We start from the raw sequence: 15346 nt of genomic DNA, 5'->3' as shown, positions 1-15346 counted from the left end.
CACACCCATACCTAGAAGCTTGTCTTTCAGTATGGGAGGCTGTATGGTGTTGAAGGCACTGGAGAAGTCAAAGAGCATGATTCTCACATATGAACTAGGCACATCCAGATAAGCATATGCCTGATGCAACATGTACAGAATCGCGTCTTCCACTCCTATGTGTTTCTGGTAGGCAAACTGGAGGGGGTCAAGAGCCTCAGCAACCTGCAATATCATGCGACGAACAAGGAGTCTCTCCAAGGTCTTCATGATATGAGATGTCAAAGCCACCGGTCTGTAGTCATTCAGCTCCACCGGTTGCCCTAATTTGGGCACTGGTATGAGACAAGAAGTTTTCCACAGCACCGGGACTTTTTCCATCTCAAGGCTCATATTGAAGAGCCTCTGAAGAGGGACTGCTAGTTGACCAGCACAGTCCCTCAGAAGCCTTGGACAGACTCCATCTGGGCCTGCAGCCCTCCCTGATTTAAGTCTCCTGAGCTCAGCTCCAACCTCCTCTATAGTTAGACACAGAGGTTGTAGCGGAGGGATGGCGACAGGAGTGATGTTGCTATCAACCATAGAGATGGGGGTGGGGGTGCTGCTGGACAGAGGAGGGCTAGTGGTGGGAGTTGCTGCAGAGGTTAATGCGCAGCTGGGCTTAGGAGGCCTGGTGGTGGAATCTGCTTCATAGGTGAAGGTGTGGCTGGGTTCAGAAGGCCTGACGGTGGAAGCTGCCGCAGAGGTGGAGGTGCAGCTGGGCTCAGGATGCCTGGTGGTGGAAGCGGCCGCACAGGTGGAGGTGTAGCTTGGTTCAGGAGACCAGGCAGTGGAAGCTGCCGTAAAAGTGGAGGTACAGCTGGACAGAAGAAGCCTGTTGGTGACAGTTGCTGCAGAGTTGGAGGTGCAGTCAGGCGGAGGAGGAGGCTTGGTGATGCGGGTTGCCTTTGAGGTGGAAGTACAACAGGGCAGTGGAAGCAGTATAGAGGAAGCAGCTGTAGTGGTGGGGGTGGAGGAAGGAGCAGCAGAGGTGGAAAAAGCCACACTATCAAACCTGTTGTAATATTGGTTGAAAGTATTGGCTCTGTCCACATCACCTTCCACAGACTGAGAGTTCTTCAGTCTGTATCCAGTGATGGTCCTCATGCCCCTCCACACCTCTTTGGTGTTATTGTTCTCTCTACCTTTTTCTTGTACTCCACCTTAGCTCGACGTAATGTCTTTTTAAGCTCCTGTTGTACACTCCCCCGCCTTTCTCCATCCCCATTCTGGAACGCCCTCTTTTTCTGGTTTAGGAGGTCTTTAATGTCACTGGTGATCCATGATTTATTATTTGGATAGCACCTTTACAGTCCTCACTGGAATCACAGTGTCCTACTTGATGCTGATAAGATTAAAATTATCGTTTTTATGGTTTTATAATAGAGTCTCTTTTACTTGACAAGGGAGTTACAAGAATATTGCTGGATTTAAAAAAAAATGTTTTTACAAGAACAGTACAAAGCTGTTCTGTGTTTCCTACTATACTAGCTCTGTGTCAGTTTCACTCATTTAAGTTTCATTACATTCATTTAACAGGAGAACTGTTGTTGATGAGGGGCAATGTGTGGTTCAGTATTTTGCCCAAGGATGCTTCAACATGTGCACTAGGTCAGTTGGAGATCAAACCTTCCTACTGAAAGACCACAAGCACTCCCACATTGTACTGCTGATTTTCTGCTGTGTTGTACTGAAAACTCTATTTTGTCTACTTTGCAGGACAATAAAGTCCTATTTATTCTAATCTACTATAAACCTCCCTTAATTCTAAAGATTCCGGCATCAGGCTCAGCTTTCCAGGCAGACGCTCAGTATGTTACTAAATGGTTGCTGGGCAGTTACAAGGGTGTTTTGGTTAGATCAGTTCAGTAACAGGATTTTGATTGGACATCCTGGTTGCTATGGCATTTTTAAAGGGTTGCTAAGGTTCTGTGATCAGTTGCTAGGGTGCAGTGGGAGCAATGTGAAACTACTGATATGCCTGTAATCAATAACTGCTGCTACTTGTCATCTACCAGTACAAATAAATATTGCCTGGTACTGCTCCTATTAGTGCAGTTACAAAAAATGATTTGGGCCTATTCATTTCTTATCTCTTTCAGCACTTGGCTCCAGTCTAGTTTGAATGACCTTCTGTTCAATCTCAACACTGTCTGTTCAAAGTTAGAAAGGCAGCCTTTCCCACATATCACAGCAAGTAGGACAAGGGTGAGAAAACAATATTTGTACAATCTCTGGGGAAGTTAGTGTTTAATTTCTGCCTAGTATTTTTCTCTGTATGATATTTTTGGTATAGGGTTTCAAACGCAAGCACAGGGGATTTCAACCTTCATACAAGAGTAGCATGGACAGTTTGGATAACCAGTGGGGATTTCATTTCAGACGATGCAATTCTAACCCTGAAACATAGACATAACATTTTTTATTGAGAACAAAAGAAAAACTTAAAAATATGGAAAAGCTTTTGAGATATATTTGCTTCTGTTGAGACATAACATTTTATATCAATAAATTGTCCTAATCTTTATCCATACCCCATTCCAGAAATTGTATAAAATGCAATGAAAACTTGTGAATCTATATTTAGTTAATTAATTTGAACCTTTATTTAACGGACAAAGTGAGATTAAAAAGAAGTGTGGCGTAAGACTACAGTAAACATGCCTTTGTCCCAGCCTTTTTTCAGTGTGTAGCTGGTAACAAATATAAATTTGTTTGTATTTTCAAAATACAACGAAGCTAGTCGGTGAAGATTCTGGAAATTGTTCTTTGAATACGTGTCTGTGAAGTACAGATTCATACAAATTAATAATTTGTTTTGTAGTGATAATCTTTTGATTAGATCATTATATCAAAACTTGGTTTCTCAAGATAACTAATCAATATATTTCGTTTGTTCAGCCTTGTAAAGTTAGTTTTCCAATTACCCTAAACAATGGGATCAGCTGAAGGGCAGCGACAGGCTAAAGAGTGTCAGAGTTGGTTAAACTTGTATCTATGCCCCAGACACCACTGTCTGCATAAGAGCAGGTATTTACTAAACTCAGAGCTGCAAAAAGAAATAAAAAATAGCACATTCATGCCCTGACTTAATGTTATAGATCCTCCCCAGCTGTCATGATAGTGATCATGAACGATGCAGTAAGGTGTAAGCCGCTCATTTTGGAACTCATCATAATCAACTTGTGAACTCACAAACACCAGAGCTTATTTTTTTCATGATAACAGATTACTGTATGTCACGATTTTCAGTAAACAAATGGCTTATTTCTCAAGAAACAAGATAGATTTACTTAATATCATGAGAAAAACTTAGCTTCGTTATCTCAAGATAACAGAATAATCAACTTGTGATCTTGGAAATTACAGCATTAAAATAGATATGCAGTCAATGGTGCTCTCACTGTCCATTAATTTAATATTTTAGTGCATTTTAAAACACTTTCACTTTTCTTGAAATATATGTAGTAAATGTGTATTATTTAGGCCTAGTTACGGACTTACAACTTCACTAGAGTAAAATTCCAATAGTAGAGATAATTGTATTGTTTTTGAAATGGAGGAACTCGCTTCTCACATGTACAAAACAGACAGGGTGTGTACAACTAATCGAAACAGTTGAAAACAGTATCTAAAAATCATAATCAAAGTTTGAGTGAATTAATTTATTTTCTAACATATCTTTAGGAAACCCACAGACATAAATGGTGATACTTTGGGCCGTAATGTTTCAGAAAGTTTACAGATCCTTTATCATTAGTATGGCACTTTAAGTAAACCTTACTTTAGTAAAAGTGAGACAATTTACCAAAAGTAATTAAATCACCTGAAGATGATCTTTACCCATTCTGCATCATTTCTTTTTTACGCTGTTAAATTATTTAATATTTGTCTGCTTTGAATGTTTTGAAGTTAGTTTTGTAGGCAAAATCACTGGCTGTATATGTAACGTATCGTGTATCATATTTATTTCAATAATTTTGTATAGAATTTATAACCATTTTTTTAAGGCTCGTGTGACCGAGCGGAATACGCGTTGACAAGCGAAGCCTCCTCTCATTTCCATCCACAGCAAGTGATTGCAAAGTCCACACGTCATTCAGTTCTTCTTCAACCAATCAAAGCTAAGAAGGCGGGCCCACACAGCACGAAGTTAGACTGACTCCCATGTGGGCCAGAATGTGATCAAGTCACAGAGAATTAGAGCATCCTACGTTGCTTTAAAAATTCCCCACTATTATCATGGCATGACTGAAGTGTAGAATGTATGCGAAGATTTATAAATTTGTTGAAATCTGTTAGTATGCACCTTATTTTCAGGCGTTTGTTGTTCAGGGACACAAGGAAGCGATGATGAACGACGCTGTCACTCGGACGCCAACAGCAGGTACTCCAAAACTTCATTGAACAAGTTAAAGCTTAACTATTCTACCACTATTGTCAGTCATTACTACCTGTTTAAACGCAGTGGAACATATTTTACGACTTTTTTTTGGTTGCCAAGTCGGTATTCATCCTTTACTCTAATATTTGGGTTTATTGCGGTTAATTGTAATCTACAACACTGCCAACTTGTCTGTACACTAAAGCTTTAAGTGAAATGAATTTTGAGTGCTTTAGTTTTTTCCATGCTGACCACATTTACTGTGGTAGGCCTTTGGAGTCTAGAAACAACTCACAGTAGACTGTCAGAACAGAGGAGAATGGCACTTACCTAGTCCATAGCTGAAGTCCTAATCATATTATAAAGCACATCACATTCTTGTGGAGATTTGGACCATGTTCTGCTTGGGTAGTCTGATGAAGTTGATTTTGGAAGACATTAATTCTTAATTCCTTTTTTTTTTCAAGAGTTTAATCTGTCCCATTCTTTTTGTCTTTCCAGGTTTAGCTCTCAAAGTGATGGAGCATCCTGAGGAGGACAGACTGTGTGGGAAATGGAGGGTTGTATGTGGATTATATAGTTTTAACTCAAGAGATATCTTCACATGGTGAGCAATATCAATGGCAGCTTTGTTTTTTTTCTAAAACTTTTGGTTGCTCTACCTGAAATAGAAGCTCCAGTAAATTAGGGCTATTTTAGTAGATATCTCACCCTAAACTTCATATGATTTCTGTTGTGTCCTCAGGAGATGTCTGTATTATACTGTTGGTTATTTAAAAAATGTAACAGAAAGATTCCATTGAATGTTATGAGATGACTATTTCTGAGGTTTAAAGACAAAGTCATCTGAAAAAGTACATAATTGTACTGCATGTCAGAGGATCTGTGATAGAATAGGCAGTGTTTTGTTCCTGTGGCATTTCTGCTGCTTGAGTGAGATGGTTTTAATTATTTCAGGCCTGAACAATTCATCATTCCATATTTGAGAGCCATTGCTTAATGGCACCACTCAGACCCCTGTTGAAATTTGGCATTAAATGAATAACAGGAGAAGCTTATGGCTCTTATTTAATGGTTTAGAAACAGAGCTGAGAAGGGGGGAATGATTAAATAACTTTATTGGATGATGTTCATCATCCAATAAATATTTTGTTTCGTAATTTACCTTGAATGGTAAACTGCAAGTTGTGTGAGGAGTTATTGTTAGTTATGAAGGGCTATTTTGTAAGAATTTATTTATTCAAGAAGTGACTGTGAGATCAAGATGGGAGTTCAGTGGTAACCTGAACTACTTGTCACTGCACCAATGCAAGATCAGCTCACTTTTCACAGGTTATATTCAGTAACAATCATTACCATAGATTTTCATTCCCAATGTTAATTCTTCCCCTGTGGAAGTTGCCTTTAGGCGAAAAGATGAGCCGAAAACTTCTCACATTAAGACTCTGTGAGTCGCGTTTATTAACTGACAAAACTGAAAGCTCGCGCATCAACAGAACAGCCGTTATCATGAAACGTCACCGGATCTCTTAAAGAGACCGCAACTATTAAATGCATCATAACATTCAAGACAATGAACCGCACAACATTAAAGACGATGAACCAACAACATAACATAACAGAACACATATAAGAAAGTGAATTATGCCGTCAGTGTTGAGAGCACTACACATGCCCCCCCAGAATTCACTCTAACAGAAAACCTGAGAAAAAATATCAACGGCGTGGGGGGCGAATCAAACGTCCAGTGCAGCTCCGCCGAATTTGAGAGTGCGGAACCGCCCCCTCAGTGGCTGTCTGTGGGGCTCCCCTGCGGCATGGTCGAGGGGCAGGAGGAACGGGAAGAGGGGGCCTAGTCAGAGGCCGTCCCCGTTTTGGGGGCTGCGCCAACTCAACTGGCCTGGCCAGATCAAGGTGAGCTGGTTTAAGGCGGTCCACAGAAATACACTCCGGTTTGCCCCCAATGTCCACCACAAAGTGCTTATCCCCAGTTTCCACAACACGGAAAGGGCCCTCGTAAGGCGGACGGAGAGGTCCGCGGTGCCCATCCACACGAATGAAAACATACCCAGCAGACTGTAGGCCACTGGGGACGTGAGAGTTTGGTACACCATGGCAGGAGGTAGCAAGTGGAGCAAACAGCTTGGCATTGTCTAACAGGCTGGAGCGCTGGAGTGTGGCTGACCAAGGGGTCGTGGTGCTGGGGACGAAATCCCCGGGGACCCGCAGTGGCTGACCATAGACCAGCTCTGCGGAGGAGACCTGGAGGTCTTCCTTCGGCGCTGTCCTGATGCCCAGCATGACCCATGGGAGCTTGTCAGCCCAGGAACTGTCCTTCAGGCTGGCACGCAGGGAGGCTTTCATGGACCTGTGAAATCGTTCACAGAGGCCATTGCTCTGGGGGTGGTAGGCCGTGGTGCGGTGGAGTTTAACTCCCAAGCTCCCTGCGACAGCGTTCCAAAGCTCGGAGGTAAACTGAGCGCCACGGTCTGAGGAGATGTCTGAAGGGGCGCCAAAACGGGACACCCAGGTGCCAATAAATGCCCGTGCCACGTCCGCTGATGTTATGGATGACAGTGGAACAGCCTCTGCCCACCGTGTGGTCCTGTCGACCATAGTGAGTACATGAGTGTAACCCTGCGAGGGTGGAAGTGGGCCAACTAGGTCGATGTTGACGTGGTCGAAACGTCGTTCAGGCACTTGAAACTGTTCCAGTGGCGCTTCGGTGTGGCTGTTTACTTTGGCACGTTGGCACTCCACACAGGTGTTCGCCAAGTCCCTCACGTCCTTTTTAAGTCTGTGCCACACAAACTTTGCTGCCACCAGCCGTTGTGAGGCCTTGGTTCCGGGGTGTGAGAGGCTATGGATGGCGTCGAAAACAGGCCGCCTCTACTTCGCAGGCACAACAGGCCTAGGGGAGCCCATAGAGATGTCGCAAAGCAGAGTGGTGCCAGCGTCGTCGAATGCCACATCCTGAAGCTGCAGCCCAGTAGCGGATGAACGGCAAGCCTGCACGTCCGGGTCTGTGGCCTGCTCCGTTGCCATGCTGCCGTAGTCCAAACCGAGGTGGACCGCCCCCGCAACAGCACGGGAGAGGCAGTCTGCAACCTGGTTGTGCTTCCCAGAAAGGTGTGCAATGTCCGTCGTGAACTCTGAGATGCAAGTCAGCTGCCGCTGTTGCCTGCCGGACCATGGCTGAGTGACTTTGGACATGGCGAAGGTCAGAGGCTTGTGGTCCACAAAAACGGTGAACTGGCGTCCTTCCAGCAGTGAACGAAAGTGTCGGATAGCGAGGTACACTCCAAGTAGCTCCCGGTCGAAAGTGCTATACTTCCGTTCACTGGGACGTAACTGCCTGCTGAAAAAGGCGAGAGGCTGCCAAGCATTACCCACCTACTGCTCGTAAACCGCACCGACCGCGTAGTCCGAGGCGTCCGTGGTAAGTGCGATTGGGGCAGAGGAGGCGGGATGGGCCAACATGGCAGCCTTAGCCAGGGCTGTCTTAGCGTCCACAAAACCCTTGTCTCTTTCCGGGCTCCAGTCCACAGTGTGCTTAGGCTTGGCACCTTTCAGAGCCTCGTACAGGGGCCGCATGGTTTGGGCAGCCTTGGGGAGAAAACGGTGGTAAAAGTTAACCATGCCAAGGAACTCCTGTAAGGCTCTGACAGTGACTGGGCGTGGAAAAGTGGTGATGGCCTCCACTTTTGACGGAAGAGGAACAACCCCGTCCTTCGTGACTCTGTGCCCCAGAAAGTCTATGGTGGACCGACCGAACTCGCACTTGGCTGGATTGATGATGAGCCTGTGCTCGGTAAGTCGCTCGAACAGAGTGCGAAGGTGCGAAAGGTGCTCTAGAGGTGATGAACTGGCCACGAGGATGTCGTCAAGGTACACAAACAGAAAAGGCAGATCCCGTAACACAGAGTCCATGAGCCGCTGGAACGTTTGAGCAGCATTTTTGAGCCCAAATGGTGTGCGCAGGAACTCAAACAAACCAAACGGTGTGATTACAGCTGTTTTTGGAATGTCCCGAGTGTGTACGGGCACTTGATGGTATCCTCTGATCAGGTCCACCTTCGAAAACATGACCTTACCAGCCAGGTGCGCTGAAAAATCCTGGATGTGCGGCACTGGGTAGCGGTCAGGCGTTGTCGCGTCGTTGAGCCGTCGGTAGTCCCCGCAAGGACGCCAGCCCCCCCCTGGTTTGGGGACGAGGTGTAGGGGAGAGGCCCAAGGACTGTTGGAGCGTCGAACAATCCCCAGGCGCTCCATGGACTCGAACTCTGTCTTGGCTACGGCAAGCTTTTTCGGCTCGAGGCGTCGAGCACGGGCGTACACAGGTGGGCCAGTGGTGTCGATGTGGTGCTCTACACCGTGCTTGGCTGTAGAAGAGGAGAAAGTGGGCTGGGTGAGTGCTGGAAACTCGGCGAGCAGCCGGGCTTCCATTGGCGGCTTCCATGGGGGGGCCGTGGGTGTCAGCCACCACGTCCACCTGTGAAGCAGGAAGTAGACTCCGCTGTGCCCCTGTGTCGCAGAGGAATCGCCGGCCGGAGATGGAGTCGTGGATGAAGAGCAGCCCGCCGGCATGGCCGACGCTCACGGCCACTAGTAAGCGCCGGCCTTGGCGTTTCCCGCTCCACTGAAGCTGCATGGAGAGCGGCATCGTTTGGCCTTGGGGCCAAACCTGGCATGGTAGTAGCACACACCTGAAGACTGCTGCCGACGCGGGTCTGCTGCTGCGATGAGCATGTGATCATCGGATATTTCTGATACAGCAACAGCACCAGCAGGGAGAAGGGCAGCTGCGCAGGGCTGTTGACTAGCCAGGAAACACTTGTCAGCCTCAGCAGCCAGTTCTCTACAATCAGTGCTGGCAGTGTTGGCCAAAGCAGCTCTCACATGAGCAGGCAGTTGGCGCAGGAAAAGGTGGAGGAAAAGGAAATCTGGCTTGTTGTCACCGAGCAGATCGAGCATTCGGTCCGTTAGCTCTGAGGGCTTGCTGTCACCGAGCCCTTGAAGAGAGAAAAGCCTGCTAGCCCTCTCTGTGTCAGATAGTTCGAATGTTTTCAGTAAGTATTCTTTCAGAGTTTCATACTTTCTCGTCAGAGGAGGACGTTTAAGAAGGCTCACTACTCTCGATGCCGTAGAACTTCCGAGAGCAGATACCACATAGTAGTATTTCGTTTCGTCGGCCGTTATCTGACGCAAGGCAAACTGTGCCTCAGTCTGAGCGAACCAGGCAGAAGAAGACAATTCCCAGAATTCGGGGAGCTTGAGAGACACAGCGTTTGCGGTCATGGCGATCTGGATACGTCCAGCAAACAAACGTCGGGGTCACCAGTGTGGAAGTTGCCTTTAGGCGAAAAGATGAGCCGAAAACTTCTAACATTAAGACTCTGTGAGTCGCGTTTATTAACTGACAAAACTGAAAGCTCGCGCATCAACAGAACAGCCGTTATCATGAAACGTCACCGGATCTCTTAAAGAGACCGCAACTATTAAATGCATCATAACATTCAAGACAATGAACCGCACAACATTAAAGACGATGCACCAACAACATAACAGATAACAGAACACATATAAGAAAGTGAATTATGCCGTCAGTGTTGAGAGCACTACACCCCTCAGTTTCCACAGATTTTCCTTCCATAGTTATGTAGAGTTTCCTCCAGCCTTTTGGTTATTGTTCTCACTGGGCTTCTTAAAAAAATATTCCCCACTGTCAGCCGAGTTACTTTAAAAACACAATTCTTCATGCCATTGCTTAAAGTTTAATCAGTTTACCTTTAAGTAAATACAGACCTATCTCTAAACTGTCCTTATCCAAGGTTCTGAAGAAAGTCGCTTCTGCACAGTTGATTTAATTTATAAATGGTAACTTCATCGAGACAGCTTTTGTTAAGTGACCAAAGACCTACTGCTGAGTGCAGATAGACGAGAATGTTTGACTTAGGTTTTACTTATACAAGAGCTGCCTTTGATGTAAATTTGTTTGAGTTAAAGATTCTCCTCTCAGTTTACAATGCTCTTTAATAGAAGCTTTATGGTCCCTCTGAATAACTTTTCCTCCTCAGCTCAGCTGACTTACCAGCTGGCGTATTACAGGGTTCAGTCCTTGGCTCCCTTCTGTTTTCTGTAGACATGGTATCTCTAGACCATTTTATTCAAAATCATATACTATATTACTATTTTTACACTGATGACACTCAGCTGTACATGTCGGTAAAGCCCACAGATACTAGCAAGACTGCTTGTATCTCACAGTAATCTCACAGCTTGTCTTCCTGACTTAAATCCTGGATGGCCAAAGATTTCCGTGAATTCAGTGATGAGAAGTTTACAGAGTTTTTCAGTCCTGTTGGTTATAATCTTAACAGTCTTTCAAATAATGACTGCTTAGAATCTTGGTTTAATATTTGAATTTAATGCTAGTTTTGATTATGAAGTCAAACGTGTTGTTCAGTCTTGTTTTTTTCTGGTCTGAAGGGCTGGGCCCTTTACAGTTGCTGTGATGGCTCGCGCGAGCGGTGTTGATGACATTCACGGTGTCGTGCCAGCTATATATATTGGCACGGTCAGGGTGGACGTGTGTGCCAAGTTTCATGACCTTGCGATGATGATAAGGCTTTGAAATCACAAATGTCATCACAAAATTTTCACCGACTGGTGACTTTATTTTTTGTGGCGAGTGATGGCGAGTCATCGAACATTGAGGCGGCGCCACGGCCACGCCCTTTGAGGTTTGAAAAAGTTTTTTTTCCCCCCATAGCTTAAGAGTAACCTGGCCAAGTTTGAAGCTTGTAGCATTAAATCTGTAGGACGAGTTCGATCATATGCAAGGTGTGGAATTGGGCGAAAATGGCCCCAAAACGCACCTTCCATCCAAAATGGCCACCTTCCACTGGACGTGGGATCATGGCGGCATGAGACTTTTTTGTGCGTCTGGGCATGATGAAGGAGTGTACCGAATTTTGTTGTCACACGCGAAACTAACCTTTTTTAAGTATCGTAGGGGGCGCCAATGAGCCATTTTGCTCCGCCCACACACAATACCCTTGGGCGGCTGTAGGTCAGGAGGAAGAGCAGTCGCCCACCAGTCGGAAGGTCGGTGGTTCGACTTCGGCTTCCCCGGGCTACATGTTGAAGTGTCCTTGGGCAAGACACTGAACCCCACGTTGCCTACCGATAAATCCATCGGTGTATGAATGTGTGTGTGAATGATTAGAAAGCACGTAGTGTGTGTATAGGCATAGACGTGCTGTATGAGTGTGTGTGAATGGGTGAATGTGGCATGTAGTTAGAAGCACTTTGAGTGGTCAGCTAGACTAGAAAAGCGCTATACAAGTACAGTCCATTTACCATTTACATACATACGAGGTCGTCAGGGTGGACGTGTGTGCCAAGTTTCATGACCTTGCGATGATGATAAGGCTTCCAAATCACAAACGCCATCACACGATTTTCACTGCCTAGCCACGCCTACACCGTTCAGAGTTTGGAAAAGTTTTTTCCATAATTTTTTTTCCCCCCATGTCTTAAGAGTAACCTGGCCATGTTTGGAGCTGTTACCATTAAATCTGTAGGAGGAGTTCGATCAAATGCGAGGTGTGGAAAAAACGTTTCCAACCACCAGCAGGTGGCGCTAAAAGTGGATGTCACTATGATTATATGTGCGCGTTCAGGCTGGGTCCAGCATTCGCCGTATGAAGTTTGGGACAGCTTAGATAATGTATGTGGTAGTTATAAGCGACTTAATTTTTTGTGGCGAGTGATGGCGAGTCATCCAACTTTGAGGCGTCGCCACGTCCTCACCCTTTAAGTTTTGAAAAAGTTTCGGGGACCATTTTTAAGCATTGTAGGGGGCGCTACAGAGTCAATGAGCGACTCCCAAAAATATAAAGTTTAGATTTTTTCATGTCGTCGACTGGCAGGTGGTGCTTGCAAAATTTCAAGTTTTCGAGCACCTTTTGCAAAGAATTCATGAGTTTTCGAGAAACTCCTAGGGACATAATTTATTTAAAAATAATTGCACAAAGTATTTTACATGACACAACCGTCAGATGTGAGCCTGTTTTCGAATTGATCCATCCGGTTTGTCGTTCTTTGTGCGCGCCAATTTACAAATTTTGACTGGTGCACGACTACACGCCACGCTGCCTTTTCTTGGCACGCGCCACGCGGAAATATGTAATTTTGATGTTGCGCGCCGTGAGCGATGCGTCAACTATAAAACAAGATTAAGACAATCTAAAAAAATAGTTAATTTCTCTCAACTGCTGACTCACAAAAAGTTCTGCATGCTTTTGTCTATTCATACTTTGATTGATGTAATTCATAACACTCTCTGGTTGATTAACAAAACTCCAGCTATACTCATTACCAGGACAAAAAGGCAAGAACACATCACTTCCTGTACTGATTCCCTGTTAGATTTAGACTTAAATGCCCACTGAAATGAGCATCACTACATCTGTAGCTACCTTAAAACTTTTCCTGAAAACTTTTCACTTTGAAAAAGCTTGTGTTCTTGTGAAATTATATCCCACCTAACTCACCTTATCGTTTACTCTAAAGAACTTTGTAACATTTCTAAGTAAAGTGCTATACAAATGATACTTAATTATAATTAATTATATATTAATTATGTATAAATTAATTAATTTATACTAGGGCTGGGCAACGATTACAATTTTTTATCTAATTAATCACATGATTTCCCTGATTAATCACGAGTAATTGCAAATTAATTCAAAAGTAGTGTATAGCATTTAGATTTATTTTAAATGGGCTGCCATATGAATGAAAGTGCCATAACATTTGTTGTGCAAACACACTTTTAACATCAGCATTTTTATGTAGTTTTTATGTAGAAACCTCGCTCCACTGTCTGTTTCGTTGAATGACCTGCTGGTATCAATTGTGTGTTTTGCCTTTAAGTGATATTTTAGACTGGAACTATAGTACTACAGTGATAAGACAATTCAACTTGGCTGTAAATGCAGGAGTTTTTTTTCAATGTATTTTGAAATATGTGCTTTTATGTTGAAACAATTAAAACAGGAAGTAGCGCCGGATAGCTTCGTCGGTTTCACACAGAGACCGAGGAACGGTGATGTTACCCATAGACATAATATAGGTAGACGCCCCATTGACTGCTTCAGCCCGTTGCCGTGACGTAAAACGTCGCGCCATATTGCTAGTGGAGTCATTTGGACCAGAGGTCTGTCAAACAAGCGCAATTTGCCGGGAGCATTGGTTTTTCTGGATAAAAATCACGATTGTCTTACATTTTGCAACCGATTTCACTCGGAGTCGTTTTTACATTCAAGGGTGTATAATCTACGTGGAGTACCCCCCAAAAGATTTGTCTCAATGTTTGAATCTTTGAATCTCGCTAATTAGGCTATAACCTCCATAGTAGACACATGTGCATATGTCTATGATAATCGCTGATAGACGCTCACTTTTCTTGTACTCCCACAGCTCGTGCACAAATCTAAACTATCGAAATGGTGCTTCTTTAGCTACTACGTATTGACCATCATTAAGAGAAATAGCCTACAAATCAAATAGTGAGACACTGGCAGTCAGTCTGTTTTTTATAGTTGCGTTTCAAATATGTGCATTGAGAAACCACCTTGAACAGTGCAATTGACAATAAACAGTAATTTGACAAACCAACATTACAAAAAAGACAATGGTGAACAAACATCAAAACAGCTGCAGCTTTCTATATTTCTATAGCAGTAAAGTATACATATCTCAAAATATTTAAATAGTCTAATATAAATACCATAATATATAATATAATGACTCAATATTATGTGTGATGGAATAACATATATATGATATGTATATACATATACATACAATATAATATAATATAATTTAAATATAGGTATATATATATATACAATCATGCTCATAGAGTGATGCAGAAAAACTAGTCCATGCATTTGTTACTTCAAGATTGGATTACTGTAATTCTTTATTATTGGGCTGTCCCACATATTCTCTGAAAAGCCTTCAGTTGATCCAAAATGCTGCAGCCAGAGTTCTGATGAGAACTAACAGGAGAGATCATATTTCTCCAGTTTTAGCTTCTCTTCATTGGCTCCCTGTTAAATTCAGAATAGAATTTAAGATTCTTCTCCTTACATATAAAGCTCTTAATGACCGAGCTCCATCATATCTTAAAGATCTCATTGTAAGATATTTTCCTAACAGAGCACTTCGTTCCCAAACTGCAGGTTTACTTGAGGTTCCCAGAGTTTCTAAAAGTAGAATGGGAGGCAGAGCCTTCAGTTATCAGGCCCCTCTATTGTGGAATAAGCTGCCAGTAAATGTCCGGGAAGCAGACACCCTTTCCACTTTTAAGACCAGGCTTAAAACTTTCCTTTTTTATAAATCTTATAGTTAGGTCTGTTGAATCTGATAGTGTGTCTGCTAGTGTGTCTTGTTCTGCCTCCACCTCTGGCACCCTCTATACTTTCATTACCCCCTACCCGAACCAGGGTTTGAATCCCATTCCCGCTTATCTTACCTCTTTTATTTCTCCCCCTACCCGAACCAGGGTTTGCATCCCCACCCCGCTGTGACTGGTGTGCAGTTGGTGAGAGGCTGAGGTAGCTTGTGGCTGTAAAAAGATGGTTGTTGTGGTGTGAGGAGCAGATCTATATAGGGAGTATAGGGAATTACTCACTGAGTCTGGTCCTTTATTTATTTATTTATTTATTTTTTCGTTAGCACAAGTTTCTTGTGTTTACCTTGAATAGGGATGGCTCAGGTAATCCTGAAACATCCCATAGTTAAGCTGCTATAGGCCTAGACTGCTGGGGGGCCTCATCTGTCACACCTTTCCTCACTTTACTCTCTTTGTGTATATGTGATATTATTGTGGTCATTAACTTGTGTTTCCCTGTTCCAACAGATATCCTTCGA

At 43.9% G+C, this 15346-nt stretch overlaps 1 protein-coding gene across 1 annotated transcript in view; it reads left to right on the top strand.

Annotated features, from left to right (window-relative positions):
* Positions 1 to 4163: 4163 nt before the first annotated feature.
* Positions 4164 to 15346, top strand: part of slc35f2 (solute carrier family 35 member F2) — a 28015-nt gene continuing 16832 nt past the window's right edge. Inside the window, exons 1-2 of the mRNA XM_075486917.1 lie at positions 4164 to 4405; positions 4904 to 5009. Of these exons, the coding sequence (XP_075343032.1) occupies positions 4369 to 4405; positions 4904 to 5009 (143 nt within the window). The 5' untranslated portion in view covers positions 4164 to 4368. The remainder of the gene's footprint in view (positions 4406 to 4903; positions 5010 to 15346) is intronic.

Source organism: Odontesthes bonariensis, chromosome 16 (assembly GCF_027942865.1).
Source record: "Odontesthes bonariensis isolate fOdoBon6 chromosome 16, fOdoBon6.hap1, whole genome shotgun sequence".
Classification (NCBI taxonomy): Eukaryota; Metazoa; Chordata; class Actinopteri; order Atheriniformes; family Atherinopsidae; genus Odontesthes; species Odontesthes bonariensis.
Note: the sequence above shows the minus strand (reverse complement) of the source record. Positions and strands in the feature narration are given on the sequence as shown.